General features: G+C 38.8%; 1 protein-coding gene across 5 annotated transcripts in view; it reads left to right on the top strand.

The window, feature by feature from the left end:
* The window catches only part of grm8a (glutamate receptor, metabotropic 8a), a 225,965-nt gene that overhangs the window by 163,014 nt on the left and 40,284 nt on the right, over positions 1–22,667 (top strand). For all 5 annotated transcript variants that reach the window (XM_034862922.1, XM_034862923.1, XM_034862921.1 and 2 more), the window contains one exon: positions 17,624–17,824. In XM_034862922.1, coding sequence (XP_034718813.1) covers positions 17,624–17,824 — 201 coding nt within the window. The remainder of the gene's footprint in view (positions 1–17,623; positions 17,825–22,667) is intronic.

Below are 22,667 nucleotides of genomic sequence, written 5' to 3'. Positions count from 1 at the left end.
TTTAACTTGATTCTTGAGTGAGGAAAAATGACATGACGTTTCTGCTAATGTGTATTTTATTTTATGGAAATCTATTCTTTGGAAAGTCAAAAAAACACACATTTAGATTTGTTTTTTAATGGTCATTACTGCTAATACCATCGGTGCCAGACATCTGTTTTCTCATCCAATAAATTAATTTAAAGGAATTATGTACAATACAATAGGTAAACCTTTGTTTGTCAATATTTTTATTTAAAAAAAGAAAGAATAGAAAGCACAAAAAAAAGTTACCTCTTAGTGCAGTAAATGCCTTTTATTTTACTTAAGCATGGTTGATATGCTCATAAGCAGCAGCATAAGACAGGACAGCACAGATACTGGGATAAAACTCTGTTCTGTTGAAAGTGCAGTCAGGTTAAACCGATGCCTGAGGGGAGGCTGACTGAAGCAGACACCTGATCATAGATAAGCCTACATACACACTTCCATGCTCATAAACACTTACATGCCCAGTGGCTGCAGATACAATCATGAATGACTGCACAAGCTCTGTGTTCATTAATGTAACACTGTGACACCTGATCCTCAAATCCCCATGGCCTCGTTTTTTTTTTTCTTCTTTTTTTATAAGATGCAGGTGTATGTACTTATAATCCTGTTCAAGCTCTGTCTTTCTCTCCTTCTCACAGACATTCACACTTTTTTAATAGATCCACTAACCCCAAAAATATCGGTCAAGTCAATCAGTTGTAAAAGTCGAATACAATTTTAAAGGATGCAATCCAGCAAAACGCAGCAGGATCATCCGGCACAAACAAAGATGGCTCTGAAAATCCAAATACATTTTTCGGTTCATGGTTGTTGGAATTTGGCTTCTCTCTGATCCGTTTTCCTAATAAAAACATTTCAGAGCCAGCTCTGCACCTACTGGGAGTAGAATGGCAGTAAAATGAAATGTAGAATCAAATTAGTTCTCAGGTGTTACTGGTTACAAGTCACAGTCACAAAATGTCGCCCACCTAACAGTCCATGCTTATAATCCCATCATGCTTCGCACGATGGATTCCGTGCATGGCGGCCGCATTGTGCTGTGACTCTGGCTGATCTCTCAAATCATCACACCCTCCTACTGTGGAACCTAAATGTCCCTGCTCTGGGAGGGACACAAACACAGGGGGACAGATGTGACAGACACACACCGGCGCACTCAGGACAAAAATATTCTGTCCACAATTTTTTAGTTGAGCACGTCGATGGATCTATTCCACCAGTGAATAGCGCTGGCTGTGACAGGAGCTACAGCGTAAGCGTCAGGTACACACAGAAGAATTAAAGTGCAGTGTGAACAGGAAACAAGGTTGTTACAATGTTGGGGGTTGTTTTTATCTCCTGTGTGGGTTTTGACTTGTGTCATTCTTGAGGGACTTAGATCATTATTTGATCTTCCTTTTTCATGTGATCTTTCTTTATTTTGTTGTCTGTCAATCTTAAGTCCCCTTTCTCTCTGTCTGACTGTCTCTCACCCTGTCTTTCTATTTATCTCTTTGTCTCTTATTTTTGTTCTGTCAAATGCAAACTTAAAGGGCTTAATTGGCATGAACAATGAGATACAGTATTAGCAAAACACTATATGAATATAGTCAGCACGTGCATTACATATTATTTAAAGTACACAACTGTAAATATTTAACAATAATAATAATACATATATATGTCTGTGTGTGTATATATATATATATACTGTGTATATATAATCCTTACCATCTGCTTTTCCTCACTCATATTCTCACTTGTCCTTATTCCTATTGATGTGTGCCTAGTAATATATTAAATTGTTCACATGGTCACAATAATTTTGTCATATTTTACTGTGAATGTGCCAAACAAAAGCTAAATCTGTAAACGAAGCAGACTTTTACATCGGTGCTTACACTTAAATTGTTATGGGAAGAGCTATTTGTAATGTATATTTTATGCAGCTGTATAGTTCACACTTGCATTGCTTGTTATGGGTAAATTTAGATTTGCATGCTTGGTGTAATGGGTCCAATAACACTTAGTCAGAGGTCTTTTCATCCTACTAAATGTCGGGAAACACATGGTGCAGATATACATGTAGGCAGTGAACAGCTAACCAAGCAATGCAAAATAACTTGGTTTTGAACACTATGTGTATTTATGTATGTGTATATATGCATACATTGCCACACCTCCTCCACTTCTATTTGCTCTGTTTTTATAATTCAGTTTGTAGCCGTCAATCTCAAAGTCCACACCTTTCTCAGTTTTGATCCAATCTCTGATATTGCTATGATGTTGAATTGGTTCTTACATTTTTAAATACATTTTGATACTATGGAAGTTGGCATATAAGCTTCTGCTGAATAAAAGTGGATCATTGATATAATGTGTTTTTGCAAAGTCTTATTAAATTTCATCTCTGTATAATAACTGCAGCTGTTGATTGATATTGATATTGCTTAGCAAATAATTTTCTGGATCAGTATTATGTTCTATATCATGCATTTTCTACTCCGTGTATGAAAATGGATTGAATCTGGATTTAGATGAATTATTATCAGAATGTGACATGTTTATAGTTTTTTTTTTTTTTTCTTCTTACTACTGGGTTTAAACGCCAGATGAAGCCATTACCTTATTATCATTTGTCTCGTTGGTATTCATCCAGGTCCTCCAGGTCCCTAATGACTAGAACCTTAGCTTGCTCTGGTGTTCCATTCAGGTTGATGAATATTTTGCAGTTTGCAGTCCATGTGGATTGTATTTTCTCTTTTCTATCTGAGGAGTCTGGCCTTTCTGGCAATGTCAGTGTTTCTCTTGGTCGAGTGTTCATTCAAGTACACATCTGTGCCCTTCGGCTGTCTTCCCTATTTCAGCAGTTCAGTTTTTATATTTCCTGTTGATAAAACAAATGATTGTGGCTGGTTTATCCGTCTTGTTTCTTTGGGGGAGAGTGTGACACGCCTCAATGTAGCTCCTATCAAACTCTATCCCCCTTGAGTGGAGGAATGCTGTCACCTGTTGCACCTGCTGCTGAGAAACAAATTTACGTTAATTGGTGCAGAAATGGTACACAGTACAACAGTGTGACGCTACATACATTACATAGACAACAGACTGCATATCACAAAACTGATTCAGCGTCATAGTCAGTCTGTTCTCCAGTGTGTGCTCAGGTAAAGAAAAATTGAGATGAGGTCACAAAAGCAAATATTTGTTTGACTGTAGGTCACACAAAAATCCTCATAACAAAATTATACACAATCACTTTTGTTTTTGCCCCCATTTTTCATGAACTGAACTCAAAGATCTAAGACTTTTTCTATTACTCTCAAATACTGTTCACAAATCTTTCTCAATCTGTGTTAGTGAGCACTTCTCCTTTGCTGAGATAACTCATCCACCTCACTGGTGTGGCATATCAAGATGCTGATTAGACAGCATGTTTATTGCACAGGTGTCAGTAAGAATACTCAATGGGTGACTTGTCCGGTGAGTATGCTGGCCCTGCAAGAACTGGGATGTTTTTAGCTTCCAGGAATTGTGTACAGATCTTTGCAACATGGGGCCCTGCATTATCATGCTGCCACATGAGCTGATGGTCGTGGATGAATGTCACAACAATGGGCCTCCATAACACCACCGCCACCATGGGCCACTCGGTCTACAATGTTGACATCAGCAAATCGCTCACCCACACGATGCCATACGTCTGCCATCTGCCCTGTACAGTGTAAACCAGGGTTCACCAGTGAAGAGAACAACTCTCCAAAGTGCCAGACGCCATCAAATGTGAGCATTTTCCCACTAAACTCGGTTGCGACGACAAACTGCAGTCAGGTCAAGAACCCAATGTGGATGACGAGCATGCAAATGAGCTTCCCTGAGATGGTTTCTGACAGTTTGTACAGAAATTCTTTGGTTATGCAAACCGATTTTTGCAGCAGCTGTCCAGGTGTCTTGTCTCTAACAATCTTGGAGGTGAAGATGCTGTATATTGAGGTCCTGGGCTGGTGTGGTTACGTGCGCTTTGCGGTTGTGAGGCCAGTTAAATGTACTGCCACATTCTCTAAAACGCCATTGGAGACTGCTTATAGTAGAGAAATGAACATTCAATTCACGGGCAACAGCTCTGGTGGACAATCCTGCAGTCAGCATGCCAATTGCTAGCTCCCTCAAAAAGTGCGACTTCTTTGGCATTGTGCTGTGTGATAAAACAGAACATCTTTGAGTGGCCTGACAAAATCCAGCAACTTCCTTTCTTTTTTTCTTTTTTTACTGACTGGTTTTTGGACCCCCCCCACACACACCCATGAGACTGTAGTTCCCTTTGCAGCTGCCTATGAAGGTTATGCTCTAACTTTCATCCTACTTAATGGGCAAACGGAGAAGATTATCAAATGCTTACACACACCACACACACATGGACATTAAGCTTTACATTTCCCTAGTTTAACATAAAATATTAATACAGCAAAAAGTACCGCATTACTGAGTGTTATTAATGGGGAAACTAAGTTCTAATGGCTACTAAGCAATAATTTGATGCATAAGGATGCTTTTCTTACTCTGTGAAAAGCTATGCTTTTAAAGATGCACTCTTCATTCAACACTAGTGATGTGTACATGGGTCCGTCTCTGTGTGCTGCACACTTCACTTCCAGGAGTTAATTAGATCCTGACTTAGCCCAGCATGCACACATTTACCCTCGTGCACAAACACATGTTCACTTGCTGCAAATAGACCATATCCTAAGGAGGTCGATGGGGAGGGAGAGTTATTAGGCTCACAGGCTGGATAAACTGTTCCCTCCCCTGTGAAAAGGCCTAAAGGCCGAATAGTCTGAAACACTGAGACAAACACAGATGGAGAGCTTGATGGACAATTAGAGAAAGACAGGCACTGACAGACAGATTGCAGACTGTGAGACAGAGATGGCGACAGGCAGACAGTGTTTTATGACTCTTTGCAGGATTAGTTTCCAAGAGGTGAGATGAAGTGTCATTTAGCTGCAGTGAAATTATCCTTTTTCATCTTCACGTAGAGAGCATGGTTATCTAACTGCTCCCATATGGGACTCTTTGCACACATGTGTGACTGATTGATGAGATGCAGCCTTGCATCCATGCTCTGTATCATGCAGATCTAGCATCTAAGCAGGTTTAGTTCAGGGGACCCACTGTTCACTGGTGTCCTGTCACACACCTCTCTGTCACTAACACACACATACCCAAAAGCACACTTGCAAATGGATACCAACACCTACTACTACTCTAGCACACAACTAAAGTGAACATGCACATGTTTCTGTCAGCAAACTGTAGGTTATAACACATTGGCCTTCAAAACAGCATGAACTGAGCTAATTCAGCACATAATGAATTCAAAGTGGTGGTAATGATTTTTGGGTCTCTTGAGTACATTCAAACAGACTGTTAACCGATCCAATTGCACCAACTGTCTTTCAGAGGCTGTAGCGGGCTCCGGTTTTAAGCGAGATTGAGATTATTGGGATTTTTGGAGCAGTTTGGTGAAAATGCATTTTTTATATAGAAATCTCCAAATGTCAAAGGTTTTTATAACAAATCACATATTGGCAATTTTTTTCATCAGTTCTCGAGTGGTCAAAAAGGGTTAAATTGTGCACCAAATCTGCGTAACAAATTGCATCAACCCAGAAACGTATGTGACATGAGTAAGCATGAGAATAGCCACAAAACACTTTTGTCAGGGACGTGCACACGTACGGGATTTTGTTGCCCGGGCAACTGCTAATTTGCCCTGATTGGTTTTGCAGACCCTCTGGTGAAACAGCCTAAATAAACTGTATGAACTTTCTTTTTTTTCTTTTTTTGCTGTGGTGGCTGCATATTACGATAATACGCCATTCATTACTAAAGTTCAATCAAATTACATATCATCCAATCTTGCCCTCAGCAATGCCCTCTGCCCTCAGTCACGTGACTTTATTTGTATTCTCCCACATGGAGCCTTTTTTCCGGATTAGAGCAATGGTCCCTTCAAATTTCCGTGCCCGCCCTGACTTTCGTCATAATCTTCTGATTATCATGATTACTTTTAATATTTATTTTAATTCATTCGTTTATATTTCTGATTTAAGACCAGAAGAAAACTTGACACAGTGCTGAGTTGCAACTGAAATTAATTGTTGGGTTCCCAGCTATCAAATGAAATGAACTTACCCCTGTATCTACCACTGAAGGTGTGTCACTAAGAAGGGCCCCTTTCACATTGCACGTGATTATTTCAACAACAACAACAAAAATCTTTGATTTAAATTACTTTGGTAAAACAATCAATACATTTGGAAATGACAAACTGTTTAAAATTATTAGGGCACTACTTATACATAAGCATTTTAATTGTAGAGCAGTTAGTGCAAAATAATAATAATGTCTATTACAACCTGCATCTTATTTCGTAGTTTTGAGCAATAATCCTATCAATTAGTTAACCTGGCTGTGTGTGTACACAGTTGATAAATGTAATATGTGATTTGGACAAACTTTTTCACTACTTGATGAGTAGTTAATAGCAGACAATGTGGTAAAAACAGGATTTGTATATTACTGGTCTGATTGCAACTGCTCGTGCTCCTCGCCCTGTAGGACTCTGAACAAGGTAGTTAAATGTATTTTGTTTTTGTTTTTAACCGATAAGAATGATGTCCAAAACTTTGAAAATAAGACCTAGGTTGTAAATATTGATTTTTTTTTAAATTTAATTTCTTAAATGCCAAAGTAGTACTAAAGGGTGATTGAATGGAAGATGACTTCTTTCCCTAATGACTTCCAAAGAATGCAATACAACAGACTTATGACCCAGAGTCAAATGTATCGTTGTTTTTATTTCCTTCATTCTTGTCCCCTGTGCGATGCTAGTAATATAAGGATTCAATGCATAAATGTGTTTCGTACCAACAGATGTCTGTCTCTGTCACTGCATGCATCTCTGAGCTGGGTGTGACTCTGTATATGCATGCGCTCAAACACAAATACACACACCTTTCTTTGTGCAGCAATAGGTTGTTGCAGGTTAGAGCGAACAAGTGTTGCTCTACTAATGGGATTTTACGGTTCGTCCTCTCTTGAACAATTCCTATCTTCTCAGCGGCATAGCCTTCTCCCCACACTCTTCTCTCTTCTATTCTTTTGTTTCAATGGTTGTTTCTCTCACTTCATTTCTCTCATACTTCATTCTATTAACTTTTCTTCTATTTATTGTCTCTCATTCCTGCTGTTTTTAGATTTCTTTTTTCCATCTATCTGTCTTGTTTGATCATGTTTTTTTCCTTCTCTCTCGTTATTGTGCTCTTGCTCTTCTTTCACGTGTCTCTTTTTGTTCCATCTCTCTTTTTGTGTGTGTGTGTGGACGGCGTCTATGTATGCTTGTCATACGTAGGAAGACGGGAGGCCCGCTGACATAAAACACACATTCCCTCAGCGACACAAACGGAAATTCTTGTTTATTTGTTTGTGGGAAAGCAGTGCAGGAGAAAGATTAAGAAAAGAACGGTCTGACAAAAGGAAATTAAAAAAAGTTGAAGGCAGAGAGAGAAATTGTGAGCATAGCTGAGTTGTGCCAGGACAGTGATTCAGCATAATGTGAATAATGACTAATGAATAATTTATATGAGCTGTGTGTACTATCAGCCGTAATATATACCAGTTATAATAAGTAAGGATTTAATATATATTAACCATATATATTTCTGGCATCACAGTAGTGGTGTTCTGCAACGAGTTGCCCCTAAAGCAGAAGAACATTGTTGCTGTAGTCTGACAGGAGGTTGGAGGACAAGGGGAAAAGAAGGCAGAAACGGACCCAAAGGGAGATCTGTTCAGCCTGCAAGTAACCTAAACATATTACATAGTCAACTAGAGAGTATAGAACTCGTTCAGCCATTGCAGGAAAATTCAGGTTTATTATCCTCGTGCTGAAAGAATTTTCCATGCACGTAATGCTGGACCAAGAAACTCCGCCCAGAAACTGTCTACCGTTAGCAAGAGGCGCTGAGGTTGGTCCAACAAGCGGATTGGTATGCGAGTTAGTTACACTATGGCAAGTTTAAATTATTAGTAGTAATAACTATGTCTGACGTGGCAATGATCACGATGATCATAAATGTTTCATAGAATAGGTTTAAAATAAGTGTTCCACCGCACTCTCTGGTCTGGAAAGTCTTTGTTTTTGTTTTCTTTTTTTAACTTCTGACTGCACTTGGCATGAGTGATGTCACAGTGTACTGAGAAACCCAGAAGTTCACTTCTACATCACTGCAACAAGATGCAAATTTGAAGCTTACTTGCCGCCAACTACTTTCTTTAGCAAGAGATTATTATCTAGCTGTTTGCCACCTCCTAACAAAGTGATTTATACCACACTTATCTGTGTTCTTTTGATCTAACCTGAATCTTTGTTGTACTGTAGTATTGACACTGTTCCCAGATGAAAGCGCTATCCTAACTTATAGAAATCATGGCCATGGGACAGAGTCTGTGGGAATATTAAAACCATGTCACGCATTGTGATTAATGATCGCTACTATTGGACTCCCTCCAGATTGTTTAGAATTGGTGTGAAAGAAACACCAATTTGTTGGAAATGGATGCCGATTACTTTATGTCCTATGGTCCTGTGATTATGCCCAGGAATTTTGGACCGGGATACATGATACACACCTATGTCAGATTCCAGGGACCCAGGTTCCTATTTGTTCTGGAAGATGGGTCAGTCCTAAACGGTTTGGATAAGCAGACAGACTAGTTTAATGAATTGTTTAATGATAACCAGACAGACTTTGTTAAGAGGATGAAACAAAGAAGGGGTTCCGTCAATCCAGGAGTGATATAAATGTTGTTATACGATATTTAAATGATATTTGATCTCGGATTGCACACAAACAACATTAGGCGCCAATAATGGAGCATGCACGCATGCACCCACGCACGCACGCACACACGCACAACTGGCATTTGTGCAGCTGTGTATTGGCGTAACCCTTGGTTCTTTTTCTAACTTTGTTCCGTGTTTCAGTACTATCTTGTTAAATCATGTAGAGCAGAATCCCTGTCTGATGCTCATTTCCTATTCTCTCCTATTGATTATTAATTTCTCTCTTGGCAGATTAGCCCTTAGCTAGCTCAGAGCCAGACAAGTGTGTTTATAACAAGGAAACTCTGTTTGTGCGTTGTTCATGTGTGGGTTTCTTGTGGGCAGTTGGGCCACGTTTTCCTTGCTTCATGTTTTGACATGTATAAAGCAAAATACGTGCATGTGTTTATTGTTATGACAGTGATTTTGAAATGTCTATAAATCATGTTGTTTGTGGGCAGCATTTCCCTATCCTGTCATCTCCCTGATGTCTTTCAGACATGTTTGATAAATGAATGTAAAGCTAATTAAGCAACCTTTATGTTAATGTTTTCATTAGCATCTAAATGTATTATCCCAAGGTTTATAAATTCAATTCCTATAGTTCATTATTCCCAGATTTATCACGACTGCATCTTAAAATGGAAAATAAACATGCATGTATATGCATGTGAGCACGCCTGAGAAAACTGAGACAAAAAATAAACTGTTAAGCGACAGGACAGGAGCAGAGGAGGAGGGAGTTGAATGTGTTCCTAATTGATGTTTAATTAAGGAGCTTGTCCGAATCATTAGTCTTTCTGTCATCCGTGGTGCCATCAATCACTCGCGGTGTAAAACCTGGCTGGCACACTGGTCCATGAAGGCATCCATCAAGGCCCTTAGCGAGTCAGCATTGCTGCATTAGCCCCGCCTCACTGCCTTAATGTATTGGTTTGTGTTTGTATTAGATACAGACCGGCACTGGCTTTGCTAGGAAGGCATTGGAGCACATATTTTAGTTGTTCTACTGGCATCAATCAAATCGTTGAGACTCCTGGCCAATGAACCAGGAGATGTTGAGCCTGGCTTTAAGTGTTGGGGCTCAACAAGTGTTTGTTTAACCTCACATTGTGATGGTGGGGGGATTGAAGGCTGCAGACATGTATGAAGTACTAGAGACCCAGACTTGAGTAAAAGTACAAGTGCTCTATCAAAAAGAAGTTGAAGTGCTCTTTGAGCACCACACTTAAATGAAAGTACTAAAGTATTCAACATGTTTTGTACTTTTGTACTGGTTATTGGTCAAATTTGCAGAAAAGTTGCAGTGATTGGTCAAAATTGCGAGTCGCACCAAATTCACGGTGATTGGCTGTAACGAGATAGAGGCCGCACATACATTTTTTTAAATCTGAGTACTAGTATTGAACTCATTGAAAATAAGTCCTGAAGTAAAAGTGGAAGTAGGAGAAAAAAAAAATAATCCAGTAGAGTGCAGCCTTTTAGTACTTCAGTAAAGTAGTGAAGTAGTTCTACTTTGTTACTATACATCTCTTGAAGACTGAACCTTTAATGATGAAACAGTGATTTCAATCATTTCTCAATCGAAATCCAAACAGGACTTGCTGTGTGTGCAGCATTACTGTTATACCCTGTCAGCTCCGGGTTTTATGTTTCCTTTTGGAGGTCAAAAAATATCTGTTGGCCTTTTTGTGATTATCTTCAAGACTTTACACAAAGTTAGTTGAGCTCTTCACTTCTACTCTTAAGGTTATATTTGGATTGCTGTTATCTCCAGTAATCCTGGAGATAAACTCTTACCAGTGAGACTTGGAAACACCACCTCTGCATTTGATGTTGCTGCATTGTGAAGTGCCCAGTTAGATGATTCAAGTTGTATCTCATGTCGTTTAGGAGATATTTGAAGAGGTCTCTTTGAAAATGCAGTATCAATTTTGAATAATGAGAATGATGAAAATAACCACCATGATTTCACCTTCAAAGATGTCTCTAAAGTACTAGGTCCCAACTGTAAAACCCTTATCTTCTGTCATATAGAGACTTTAAAGGTTACATTTGTAATAGCACGTTTCATGATCTTTAAACAGCAGATTATCTCAATTTCAAACAAAACTTTCCCCATGAAATCATTTTTTCAAACAAAGTTACTGACATGCCTGTGGCTTTTACTAAACAGCACTAAGATGAGGAACGCCTTTATACTGATCTAGAAACCGATCACAGCACCCGGCCTGCATGTCGATGCAACAAGAATAAATAATCAACCACAAAATACGAAAATGACTTGGAGGCAGATATGGAGATGATTGCGTCCTCATGGAGCTTTTGGTTAGCAGATCTTTTATGAGACGTGAAAGTTACTTTTTTTTTCTGTACTTCTGCCTCTCAGAGTTTTTCAAGTTCTTTTTTCCCAGAGTTTTCAATGCAAATCCTTACTTACCAAGCAGCCAAGAAAACCGAGCTGCCTGTGGTCTCCAATGGCGTTAACACTGAGCAGAAAGGCTGAATTTAATTTAGCAGCTGCTGGCTGGAAAATGGAAGAGAGTGTAATGTCAGACAGGGTGCATATTAACACACAGACATTTTGTCCATCCATCTCTGTACCTTTCTGTGTCTCTGTATCCATCTCAACCTTAATCCCTGGTTATTTCTTTCACTTTAGTCTTGTTTTCACACACGCACACACTAAAGCAAGTCTGGACCATCCTGGATATATTATACATGCGTACTAAAGACTCAGTTGATGATGTCTTTTGATTTCCCACCTGTTCACACACATCATCTGCAGATAAATGAAAAGATTTGTGTCCACTTCATTGATGTGGCAAGCTGTTCCTGGCTGCAGACATTGAGCAGACAGATCCAATAAAAGCTCCATAGCATTGCGCTCTTCACGCACACACACTTCCCTTGCTCTGGTTACAACACCTGACGCAATCCCAGGAAACCCAGACAGTCGTGCTTTCCCAGTTAGCACCACTCATAACAGCACCAGTCGTTTAACTGTCTCAAGGCAGGATTGCATTTTCTTGCGAGATGCTAATTAATGATGCATCATGTCTCTTCACATTGAGTTTCACAGCAGAGAAATTCTCATTATCTCGTGACACATTGATCTATGGCTGAAAGTATAACACTTTGGTTGTACTTTTTCTCTGAATGGAAGTGTGCACAAATGATGAATGCAAACCCACATGCACACATACCAATTCATCGGGGAAAGAAGCTGGCTCGTTGAGAACAACGAGCAATACCCTTTAGCTCTATGTAATGAGGTCACAAATTTGGTTACAAATAAATCCAATCAGTAACCTGGGATTTATGGGTCAGCTTTAAAAAGGTCAAGATAAACTCTTCTATTGATATCTTTATTAGTAGGCTATTTGAAAAGCAGTTCTCAGTGTTTGGAAAGCAGTTCTCAGTTCTCTCACATCCCGGAATGCTGTGGGAATGTTGGAATTTAGTTTACAGTATCATTTATGGACCTCCACTGTGAAATATGTAAATATATGTGGTTGTGAAAGCACTTACTAATTAATGTCTTGTTTACCTTTTTTTTTATTAACTATTCAACTACTTGCATTATTAGGTTTGTAATTATGGTATGGCATGAGGAAGCCATTCCAAGGGCCTTTTGTTGATTAGTGAGACTAGTATAGAGATGTCTCAAAAAGGTCTGTCATCACACATTATTATACACTATATTGCTTTCTACTTTATGTGGCACAAATGATCAATTACCTGGTGCTTGAATCCATATTCTAAACTGCTGATATATCCCTGTGATTCAGTGTGATAGCAGTATGCAATATTATCGAGTAGTTTCAAAGATTGCAGCCCTTAAATACACTCTGCACTGTGCTCTGTTGCACCGGGAGCAATGCAATTGATGATACACATAATAAGCCGATGTGAGTGTGTGGGCGCCATATGGCCATAAGCATAGTGAAATCAGTTGCCTTTCCTGTGTGAAGGTTCATATTAGAAGTTGAAGAGTCCCAGAAGAAAACTGGCAAAGTTGGCAAAATGTGTTTATTAAATAGTTACAGATTTTGTTTTTGATTGTGTGAGCACATTCAAACACAAATATTTTCATTTTCATTTCAGCGTGAAACAAACAGTCAAAATTAATATTCCTTATTGTCATCTACTTCAAGAAACAAGTCACACTGTCGAATAGAGTTCTTAGTTTCTTTTCTTTTTATAATTACCATCCGGTCGACCATTAACGGTTTACGAGTATCTTTAACAGCAGGCTGAAAAGCAGAGTTCCCCTGCCCTGTGTGGTTGAAAGTTTATATCCAGATTCACCTGTATGCTTTGCTGCACCTGTAACCACACCCAACGCTGATGTCACAGGGCCCTGGAGCCCAGTTGAGGTTTTGCATTAAAGGTCATACTCTTTTGATTTGTGTGAATGAGGCTGTTTGAGCTGCAAAGTCACTTTAAATCATAGTAGCTCAATTCCCTAAACATTAGCGATAAACTGCAACAGCAACATAACATGCTGTAGACATTGAAACATAACATTTTAAGTAGAAAGAGGCTTCATTCCCTAAAAATATATCCCTTCAGCATCTTGCTTGCAGCGCATAAAAGATGTCAGATGATGAAATACTTTAAACCACTCCGAGCGCAATTTTGTTGTTTTGCGTACAGTTTAAATGGTTAATCTGTTGTATTTTAATCAGTGTTCTGTTTAGAGTAAATTGCTGGAACACGTCCGAGTGTCAACTTCCATCAACTCTTCGTTTAATGTTAATTCTACATTAATTATAGAGGGTGACGGTGGCTCTAAGATTAGTGACAGGACAAGTATATTTACTTCCAATTGGATCCATCAAGACAGTTAGCCAGTCAGTTAGATGCACTGTCTTCACCTTGCTGCACTCCACTGGTCCAGTAGAGTATTCATCTCACCCTGCTGCACGGAGGCTTTTGACTGGGCTTAGTAACATCAATCACATTACTGGGGCTGCTACCAGAGTAACCTCAGGGCATGACAAGACTTTTAAACCTCTAAAAAATGTTAGACCTCAGTGGTATTATTTGACAGATATTAGACACCATAAAAAAGGTTGTGGTTTAAAATGTTTTTAGAGAGAACAGCAAAAACCCTACATTTAAAAAAAGAGGAGAGATCCATGTGCATTTTAGGGCTGTAATCAACCAAAGAAAATCTTGGTTGACTGAAGTCGTGAAATTTTTGACAAAAAATCGACTGGGGGGTGTTGCGAAGGGGCGGAAAAAAATTGCAAGATTAATTAACTTTACTGTCCCGCAGTACTTGTCCTTGCAGGCTATTTGCAGTATATTAAATCGTTTTTGACCTAATCATTTTGCACTGAAATGCCACTCGTCTGTCGGCTTTGGCAACGCTGAGATGCAGTCATGTCATCTGTGCATGTCGGAGTACGGAACATGGAGCTCGGCTCCGCTGCTCAGACACAAATAAACTATTAATTTAAATCTTTTACTCTTAAACACAAAAGGCACGTCTACTTTAATGTATATTAAAACATATCTGTGGTCAAGCTCAGTGCCTCGCTTTGCTGTATTAACTCTGAAGCGGGGGTCTGGTAGTCTGGGGAACGCTACCGTCGTTGCGGGCGTCTAGAGTTATAAAACCATTATTAGACTATGAAATATGCCAATTCTGATATGTTGCATATAGCCTGATAAAGACTTTTTTCCGTTATCTATTTGTGTAAAATGCTGCCACACTGCCGATGTATTCGACATGGTAGAGGAGGACTGACCGTAAATTAAACACTCACAATTAAATAAATATTCAGCAAACCACCTAAACAAGGATTTCTAGGTCTTTCTTTAATCTGTCCCCAGTGGGTCGGGCTAATCCAACAAAAGAGAAAACAAGGGGGGGGGGGGGTTCTGAAGACAGACTGTTACCTGTGAAGCAGGGATTCTCTGAAAACACCCCCATTAGCAATTAGTGCTTTCCACCCATAGACCAAAAACGGTCTATGCTTCCACCTTATAAAATAACACGGCAAAAAATCGACCAATCAAAATTTTGGTCGAGCCAGAACATATCGACCAATAAATCGACTAGTTAACTGGGAGATTACAGTCCTAGTGCATTTTTATTTATTTTACACTATACAGTGTGTGGGTGCCTGGTAGGAAAGAAAGGCAATTAAATATGAATTTGCCTGTGAGGTTTGAAAACTAGGCAACTGGCCAGGATTTCGGAGGCTTTTGAGAACATCTCTTTCCTCTCAGCAACTACTGAGGTGTGAATGTTTGTCAATATGAATGTTGAGCAGGTTGTTGGCCAAAAGGTGCGTGCCTTGGCATAAGCAGAGGTTACTGTAATTTGTGCAGCTGGTTATATCATCAAATGTCAAATCAAGTGCAGTGAGACACAAAACAACATGTTGGCCAACACTGATGAGTAACAAGTTGTATTCTCATGTCTAGAGCTTGGAAACATATTCACATATGCATTATATTGCTCAAACCGTGGCCATCTGTATCACTACCCTGCACTACAACCCCAACTTTGGCTCAGACAAATGTGGTTTTACTGGGCAACCAGCATGTGGGAGACTGTGCAAACAGGACTGACAAGCCAAGTGCTCAGCAGAAAAAGTGCTGTTTTAACCCCCTGCAGGATTAAATAACAGGGTTCAGGGTGTTACATCTAACAGACAGATGGTAATGCAAGTGTGTGAGGCTGAATAAAAGCTCACCATTGAAAAAGAGAGAGAGTTGTTTTTTCTTCTGCTAGCTCTATCGCTTGCTCGTCATACCTTTTTTTTTTCTGTCAACATTAATTGTCTGTCTTCCTGCCTTTTCTCTCTACACATACACACACATTATGTATAGCCACTGTGCGGCTTGGTTATCCAGAGATTGAGAGGAGATGTTTGGTCAAACATAGTGATCAGTTGCTTTGTTGGACCACATGGCATGAAGATAATTGCTGACTAACGTCCCGGTGACACACACGTGCACACCACCAACAACAAACACACAAATGCAGACATGCATACAAAACACCCAACAGCTGTCTATAACTGTGGATTGGATTTCATTCTCAGGACCCTATTACTTCCTTATGGATTCTCATATTGATTGAGGAGCCTCTGGTCTTGTCAATTCAACTCAGTCCAAACATGTTTTGATTTCAGTTTGTGATGCCTGAAGGTGACTGCTACTCGTAAGAAAGAACAGGCAAAAACAGTTGGGAGGGAAACAAGGCAGAACAGAGAAGGACTAAAAGAGTGAATATAAGAAAATCACACACAGAGGCAGTGAGAGGAGAGGAGAAAGAGGGAGAAAACCAGGCGGAAATAAGAGATAAAAAAAATCAACAACGACAGAACGAATCCGTAAAGAAAGATACAAGTTTAGGATGTTTGGATAGCCTTGGAAGTTTCACTCCTTGAAGTTTTTGATGAAAACAAAAGAAATTGAATGTTGTAATCGATTACAGATTTCCATCTTAATGTGTCAAGGAGGTATTTCTTTTCACTCCGTTGTTTTTTTTCATTAGCTCATTCTGCTAATGAGTTGTTACATAAAACCCTCTCAATAAATTACAACAAGGAGGTTATTTGCGCCTTTGTGTATGTGTATGTCTTTGTGCATGTGTGTATTTCTCAGAGAGTGGGAGTGTGTGTGTGCAGTACATGCCATTGGAATGGGCAAAAACATGAATGCCAAATGCAAATATGCATTTGTTTTAAAGCAATTTAGGAATCTGAAGTAATTAATTAGGCTGCGGTAATTAGATGAGCCACATAGCTTTAGAAAAATAAACAACTCACAAAAGGCACACCAGACAGCATCTAAATATACATTGTATATTTCAATAAAAGTATAGAAAATATATACAATGGTCCCAATGAACATGCCGAGTTTTCTTTTTCTCTCTTTTACCTCTTTCAATGGTTAGAAGATGGCTGTGTCTTATGTGACCTTGTTATTTGTACACCCTGTGACTATACAAACCACAACATGTAAATATGAACATGTTGGCGTTATTTTGTCACTTATTGGGAGCAGTAGCTAGTTGGAACCAGTTACCTGCGGGATCTTTGCTAGGCTAAGCTAATGCTGGGGGCGTCAGACAGAGTTACAGCACACAGAGATGAGAAGGGTATGTATCCACTTGTCTTACTCTGGGGGATACGGTGAATAAGCTGAAGTCCCAATAAGTGGTCGTGTTCCTTTAACACACAGCCATGTGACATGAGTCAGAAAGAGGATAAAGTATATTTTGTCTTCTCTGAACACTTTGCCTTTCTCTCGTATAAGGGAATGCCATTATCAGTGGTTCAGAAGATATGAAGAAGGAACATGTTCCTTCTTCTATAACTTTGCTACCAGGGTGAGAATGGACTTAGAGGCGTTATTTGTCATTGTCATGTTGAGTGCCCTGTTACCTGTATGATGGTCAACATTGTCTCGCACAAGTTCTTTTGTTTTCATCTATTTTTTTGCCTTTTACGTCTTTCACTCTACCCACTTTCTTCTACTTTGTACATGAACAATGTATGCCATTGCTTGATTGTTTCCATTACAGATCTTTGTATGATGGTACACATTACTAGAACACAATGTAGCTGAGCTGTTTGGTGTTCCTCGATGGAGGTCACTACCCTGATTCATGACCTAAATTCAAAGTGTCTCACATAGAAATGTACACTTTTTTAATTTCATCTTTTCCCCTCTAACCACTTTCTCTTCTTCTCTCAGGTTTAGAAAAAGTGGGTCGTGATTCCAGTTATGAACAAGAGGGGAAGGTTCAGTTTGTGATGGATGCGGTGTACGCCATGGCCCATGCTCTGCACCGCATGCACCGTGAGCTCTGCTTCGGATACCCAGGCCTCTGCCCGCGCATGGCCAGCATCGACGGCAAAGAGCTGCTCAGCTACATTCGTGCCGTCAACTTCAATGGTGAGTTATACACTGCACCTGTGGACGCATGCAAACATTCATGCATACTCACACAGACTCACACTCACCTGACATAACAGCTTAAAAAAGAAAAATTCACCCGGCCAGATCCATAACAACCATCTAACCTCATAACCCCAGCCTACAACTTTGCTCTTGTTTTCGGTGTTTTGCAGCTGCGTTCTGTCCTTCCAGACAGAACATAAGCCTGAAATAAAACAAATCCTTGTCTGCCAAAAGCTCTATGATGCATAATGGAAAATCAACACAATAGTGAGCAATTAGGCTGTAAAATGCAAGGGCATTTCTTCAGAAAAGAGGACAAATTAGAGCCTTCAAATGCTTAGACACTGTATAGTAGTCTTGTCATGCTTATCCACCCTGACTTGACCAATGCACCCCATACTTATACAATGCTAAGCCCAGCTTTGCTTCTAATGAGTCTAATCCTTATCATAAAAAAATGGCGTTCATTTCACCTTCAAAATCAAGTTAATCTGGCTGCTTTCCTCAAACACATTATTGTCTTAAATTTTGATCATGTGGCTTGTATCACTTTGAAGATGTAGTGCTCGATTTCCCCCCCATCTCTCTACCGCTGACACATTTAAGTGGCTGAGAAACATTTACTAATTTCCTTGTAAATAATTTCAGACTCATTTGAATATTCTCTTATTAATCCAATTTTGCCCTCAGTTTTGTATTTCAGTCACTCAACGTCTTGCTTTAATAGGACTGTTTCTGATGCATTGACAGATACTACTACTACTACTACTACTACTAATAATAATAATAATAATAATATAAAAATACATTTTATTTATATAGGGCTTTACATGGTGCTCAAAGACACTTTACAGTAAAACCAGCACATATAGCACATTAAAAACAGATAACCATTGGAACCAACACATGAAACAAGAATATTAAAAGCAATTAAAAAAAAACAATGAAACGGTAACTATCAGGTGAGAAATATAAGAATATTGTATGTGGAAGGCTAATCTGAAGAAGTGTGTTTTGAATGTGTCCAGGTCAGTACAGTTCAGGTCAGGGAGTTCCATAGGGAGGAGGCTGCAATGGTGAAAGCTTGAATGTTCCAAAAAGTCTAACAGCAGCTGCAGTATGTAAGGCAAAGCATAGTATCTATGCTGTACTATCTATACTTTTCTGAATCTTCTGTTCATCTCAACCAGTAATGTTGGAAATTACAATAATGGGTTCTGCTAGGTACTTTTCCGTAGAGTCACTTTGTTTGTCTCTGATTTCTGGAAAGACTAGAAACAAAGTTGTGGCTTTCAGTTTTTTTGTGTTCAGTTTGGTTGCTGCTTTGGTTCTCAGTTTTGGATCTTTCAGCTGTGGTGAGTACATTTGTTTGCATAGGGATAAAATACAGAAGTAAAATAAAAGTTATAAAATCCACAAAGAGCAAAGTTTGCCACGTAAAAAAAACGGTGTCAGGTTTAATACCTTTTTTTGTTTTACAAGCTTTGACATTAGGATTAACAGTATATTGTACAAAAGGAACCTTGGTGGCTAATGCAGGCTTTAAAACAGCTTATGTCATTAGACATCTTGTACATTATTGCCACATATACTGTATACCATTTGCTAATAACAGTTGTCACAGTTAAGAAGCAATATCTTTTAAGATCTTCTAAGGAACCATAATTTATTTGTCCATACATTTTTAAAAGGCTTCTCTGCTGTATTTGTCTAAGAGACAGAATAATGGTGATGGGTTTTGTTGGGTGGCTTTTTGTTGCAGTTACTCTTATGTCAGTTGTTTACATCAACAGTGGCCTGCAGAATTTAATGCTTGTAAGCTGGTTACTTTGTGTGAGTTTATGTGCTAATGCCTGGGTATATTTGTGTGTTCCAATTAAAAGTAGTTTTCTTATCTATCTGTTAGGGTCGACATGACATTGATAACACTAAAGACTCTCCACTTTATGGATCCATACCAATTCACCTTTCAGGTGCAACTTGAAGAGACAGAGACAGAGTGAAAGGGAGGGGATAATTTTCAGTGGTTAGAGTAGTGATTGCTCTCCTGTTGATCTGTACCAGGGCAACTAAACTTACAAAGTGAAGCTTAAGAGCCAAAAGTGACAGAAATGGAAAGAGAGGTGCAGGAAAGCAAGATGAGATTGGTATACCCTAGATATCGTCTCCGTCATGTAACATGGTTAATATGTATTGACGTAACTGTGTTTAAAAACTTTAATCAACCATGAAAATAGGATCCTTCACAATCAGAGTGGCCTACTAGTTGAAAAGGTGTAATCCCCCATGACAGTGAGATGGAGCTTTCCTGCAGATATATCCTTCAGCATTCAATAATATATACAAACGCAGTTGCTCTAGCTTCTTACAGTTGGAAAATTGTACATTACATAATGTGCAATGATTTTTTTTTTTTTAAATATGTATAACAATTTTGTACATAACCATAGTTAGACATATTAAAATTATATACCTTCATACAGTTATTTTTCTAAATAATAACCTCAAACTCACCTATTTGAATTACCCCACAACCACTGCACAACGACACATAAACAAATGCAGGCTGGTGTATTGCAGAGCAAGGAAGACAAGCAATAAGGAAACCAACCCCGGAGCAGCAATGACACCGTGATGTCCAGCTTTTTTGTGTTGTCGAGTTTATTGTCTTATCCAACAAAACACACACATTCATGCACATAAAATGCATGCAGAAACTAATGCGCAGTGTGCACACATATACCAAGGCCATTGGGAGTATTGGAATCCAAAACTAAAACAAAAGAGAAATTGTATTGAACCCTTTTTTGACAAAATGATCCTGACTCAATGTCAGATTTTTAAGCTTCTTCTAAAGCATTGGACTGCTTTATTGTACTTTTGTTAAATATGTGCATTGTTGGATAAGAAAACAATAAGTGAATTATCTTTATAAAAAGTTAATATATTGTCCTTAACTTAGAGCCAAGTCTGTGTGAGAATCTCAGCTGTCCTTATCTATTCAACATTGTCACTAAATAGAGAAAGAGCTTTAGGCAACAGACCGTAACGTCACGCTGCAGTGGGCAGAGCAATCAGCAATCAAACTACACAAAAACATGTGATTCTATCCGTTGAATCGGGGTCTGCATGATTAACAACCACCTTCAAATGGTATGGGGTATCCTTGACCCAAAATTCTAAATGCTTCACAGTTCTTATTTCACAAGTTTAGCTTAAACTAATCTAAATTAGTTTTCTAAAACTATTTGCACTATTCCATAGATTTTTATGTGCATGAAATCCATACAAATAGAAATTAAACAAAAGTTTAAAAAAAAGGCAATGAAATCCTGAAATCCTTCTGATCTTCTCCAGATTGTGGACACATTTCTTCTTTCAGGTATCTTTCCACAGGCCCTGAAAACGGCAGTAATCAAGCCACTCTTAAAAAAGAACATTCTAGAAACATCACTAATGAGCAACTATAGACCAATATCAAACCTTCCATTTTTAATTAAAATCATTGAAAAAGCGTTTTTTCAACAACTCAACCATTTCTTTTCACTAAACAACAGTTATGATACCGTTCAGTCGGGTTTACGACAACACCACAACACTGAGACGGTTGGATTGGATGACATCCAATTTAACACAGATAGTGGCAAAATTTCAGTCTTAGTATTACTTGATTTTAGTGCTCCATTTGACACAGTCAACCATGACACATCACTAGACCGATTGGAAAACTGGGTTGGCCTTTCTGGCTCAGTACTAAACTGGTTTGAATCCTACTTACAGAATAGGGATTACTTTGTGTCAATAGGTAATTATACACCTGAGCATACAAATATGACGTGCAGGGTTCCCCAAGGCCCCATTCTGGGGTCTCTACATGTTTCCACTGGCTCAGATCTTGGAAAACAACTAAATAAGTTACCATAGTGTGGAAAACACACAAATTTACATAACTTTTTCGCCAGGGGACTATAGTCCAATACAAAAACTGAATAAGCGCATTGAACAAATTAATGGCTGGATGTGCCACAACTTTCTGAAATTAAATGAAGGAAAAACTGAGGTGGTTGTTTTTGGAGCAAAGGAGGAACGATTAAAACTTTGCGCTCAGTTTCAAATAACAATGTTAAAAACAACAGACAAAGCAAGAAATCTTGCTGTAGTCATGGACTCTGACCTGAATTTTAACAGCCACATTAAGACAATTACAAAGTCAGCCTATTATCACCTTAAGAATATATCAAGGGTTAAAGGACTTATGTGTCACTTTTGAGCCCCACTGTACATGACCTCCTTTATGGAGACTTTATTGTCTTATTTGTAGCGTATGAATTTGTAGTAGGGTTTAACACTGTGAGTGTTTTTTATTCTAAAATAAATTGCATTTTACATCCCTTAAAGTAGTTTAGTGTCAGACAGACATCTTGCTCGGACACAACAATATATTGTTGCTTCTCCCTATGTCTTTTAAGTTTTTCTATTATGAAATAGCCAGTAAAATAAAGGCTTTTAAAATAATTTTTAAGAAGAGTGCCTTTGATTTCAACGATACATATATTGTGTTAGTGGGTCTCTTGACAATCTAAAGTTTATGTTCTCCTAAATACAAGTCCTATTTGTTAGTCCAGATCTGAAAAAAATCTAAGACCTCTTCTTTCTGTACTTGCTTACCCATTCTTCAGTGCGTCAATTGATGAAATTGCACTCAACGGTACTCTGTGGGTGACCATGATTGGCTTTTTTTCAGACTAAGCAGTTAAGGACTATAAGATTTTCATATTGTGTAATAGTTTTGCGAGAGAGAAAATTGTGGCAGCTGCACAAAAGTGTGTATGTGTGT

This window comes from Etheostoma cragini, chromosome 23, assembly GCF_013103735.1.
Source record: "Etheostoma cragini isolate CJK2018 chromosome 23, CSU_Ecrag_1.0, whole genome shotgun sequence".
Lineage (NCBI taxonomy): Eukaryota > Metazoa > Chordata > Actinopteri > Perciformes > Percidae > Etheostoma > Etheostoma cragini.
This window is presented reverse-complemented; position numbering and strand designations above follow the sequence as displayed.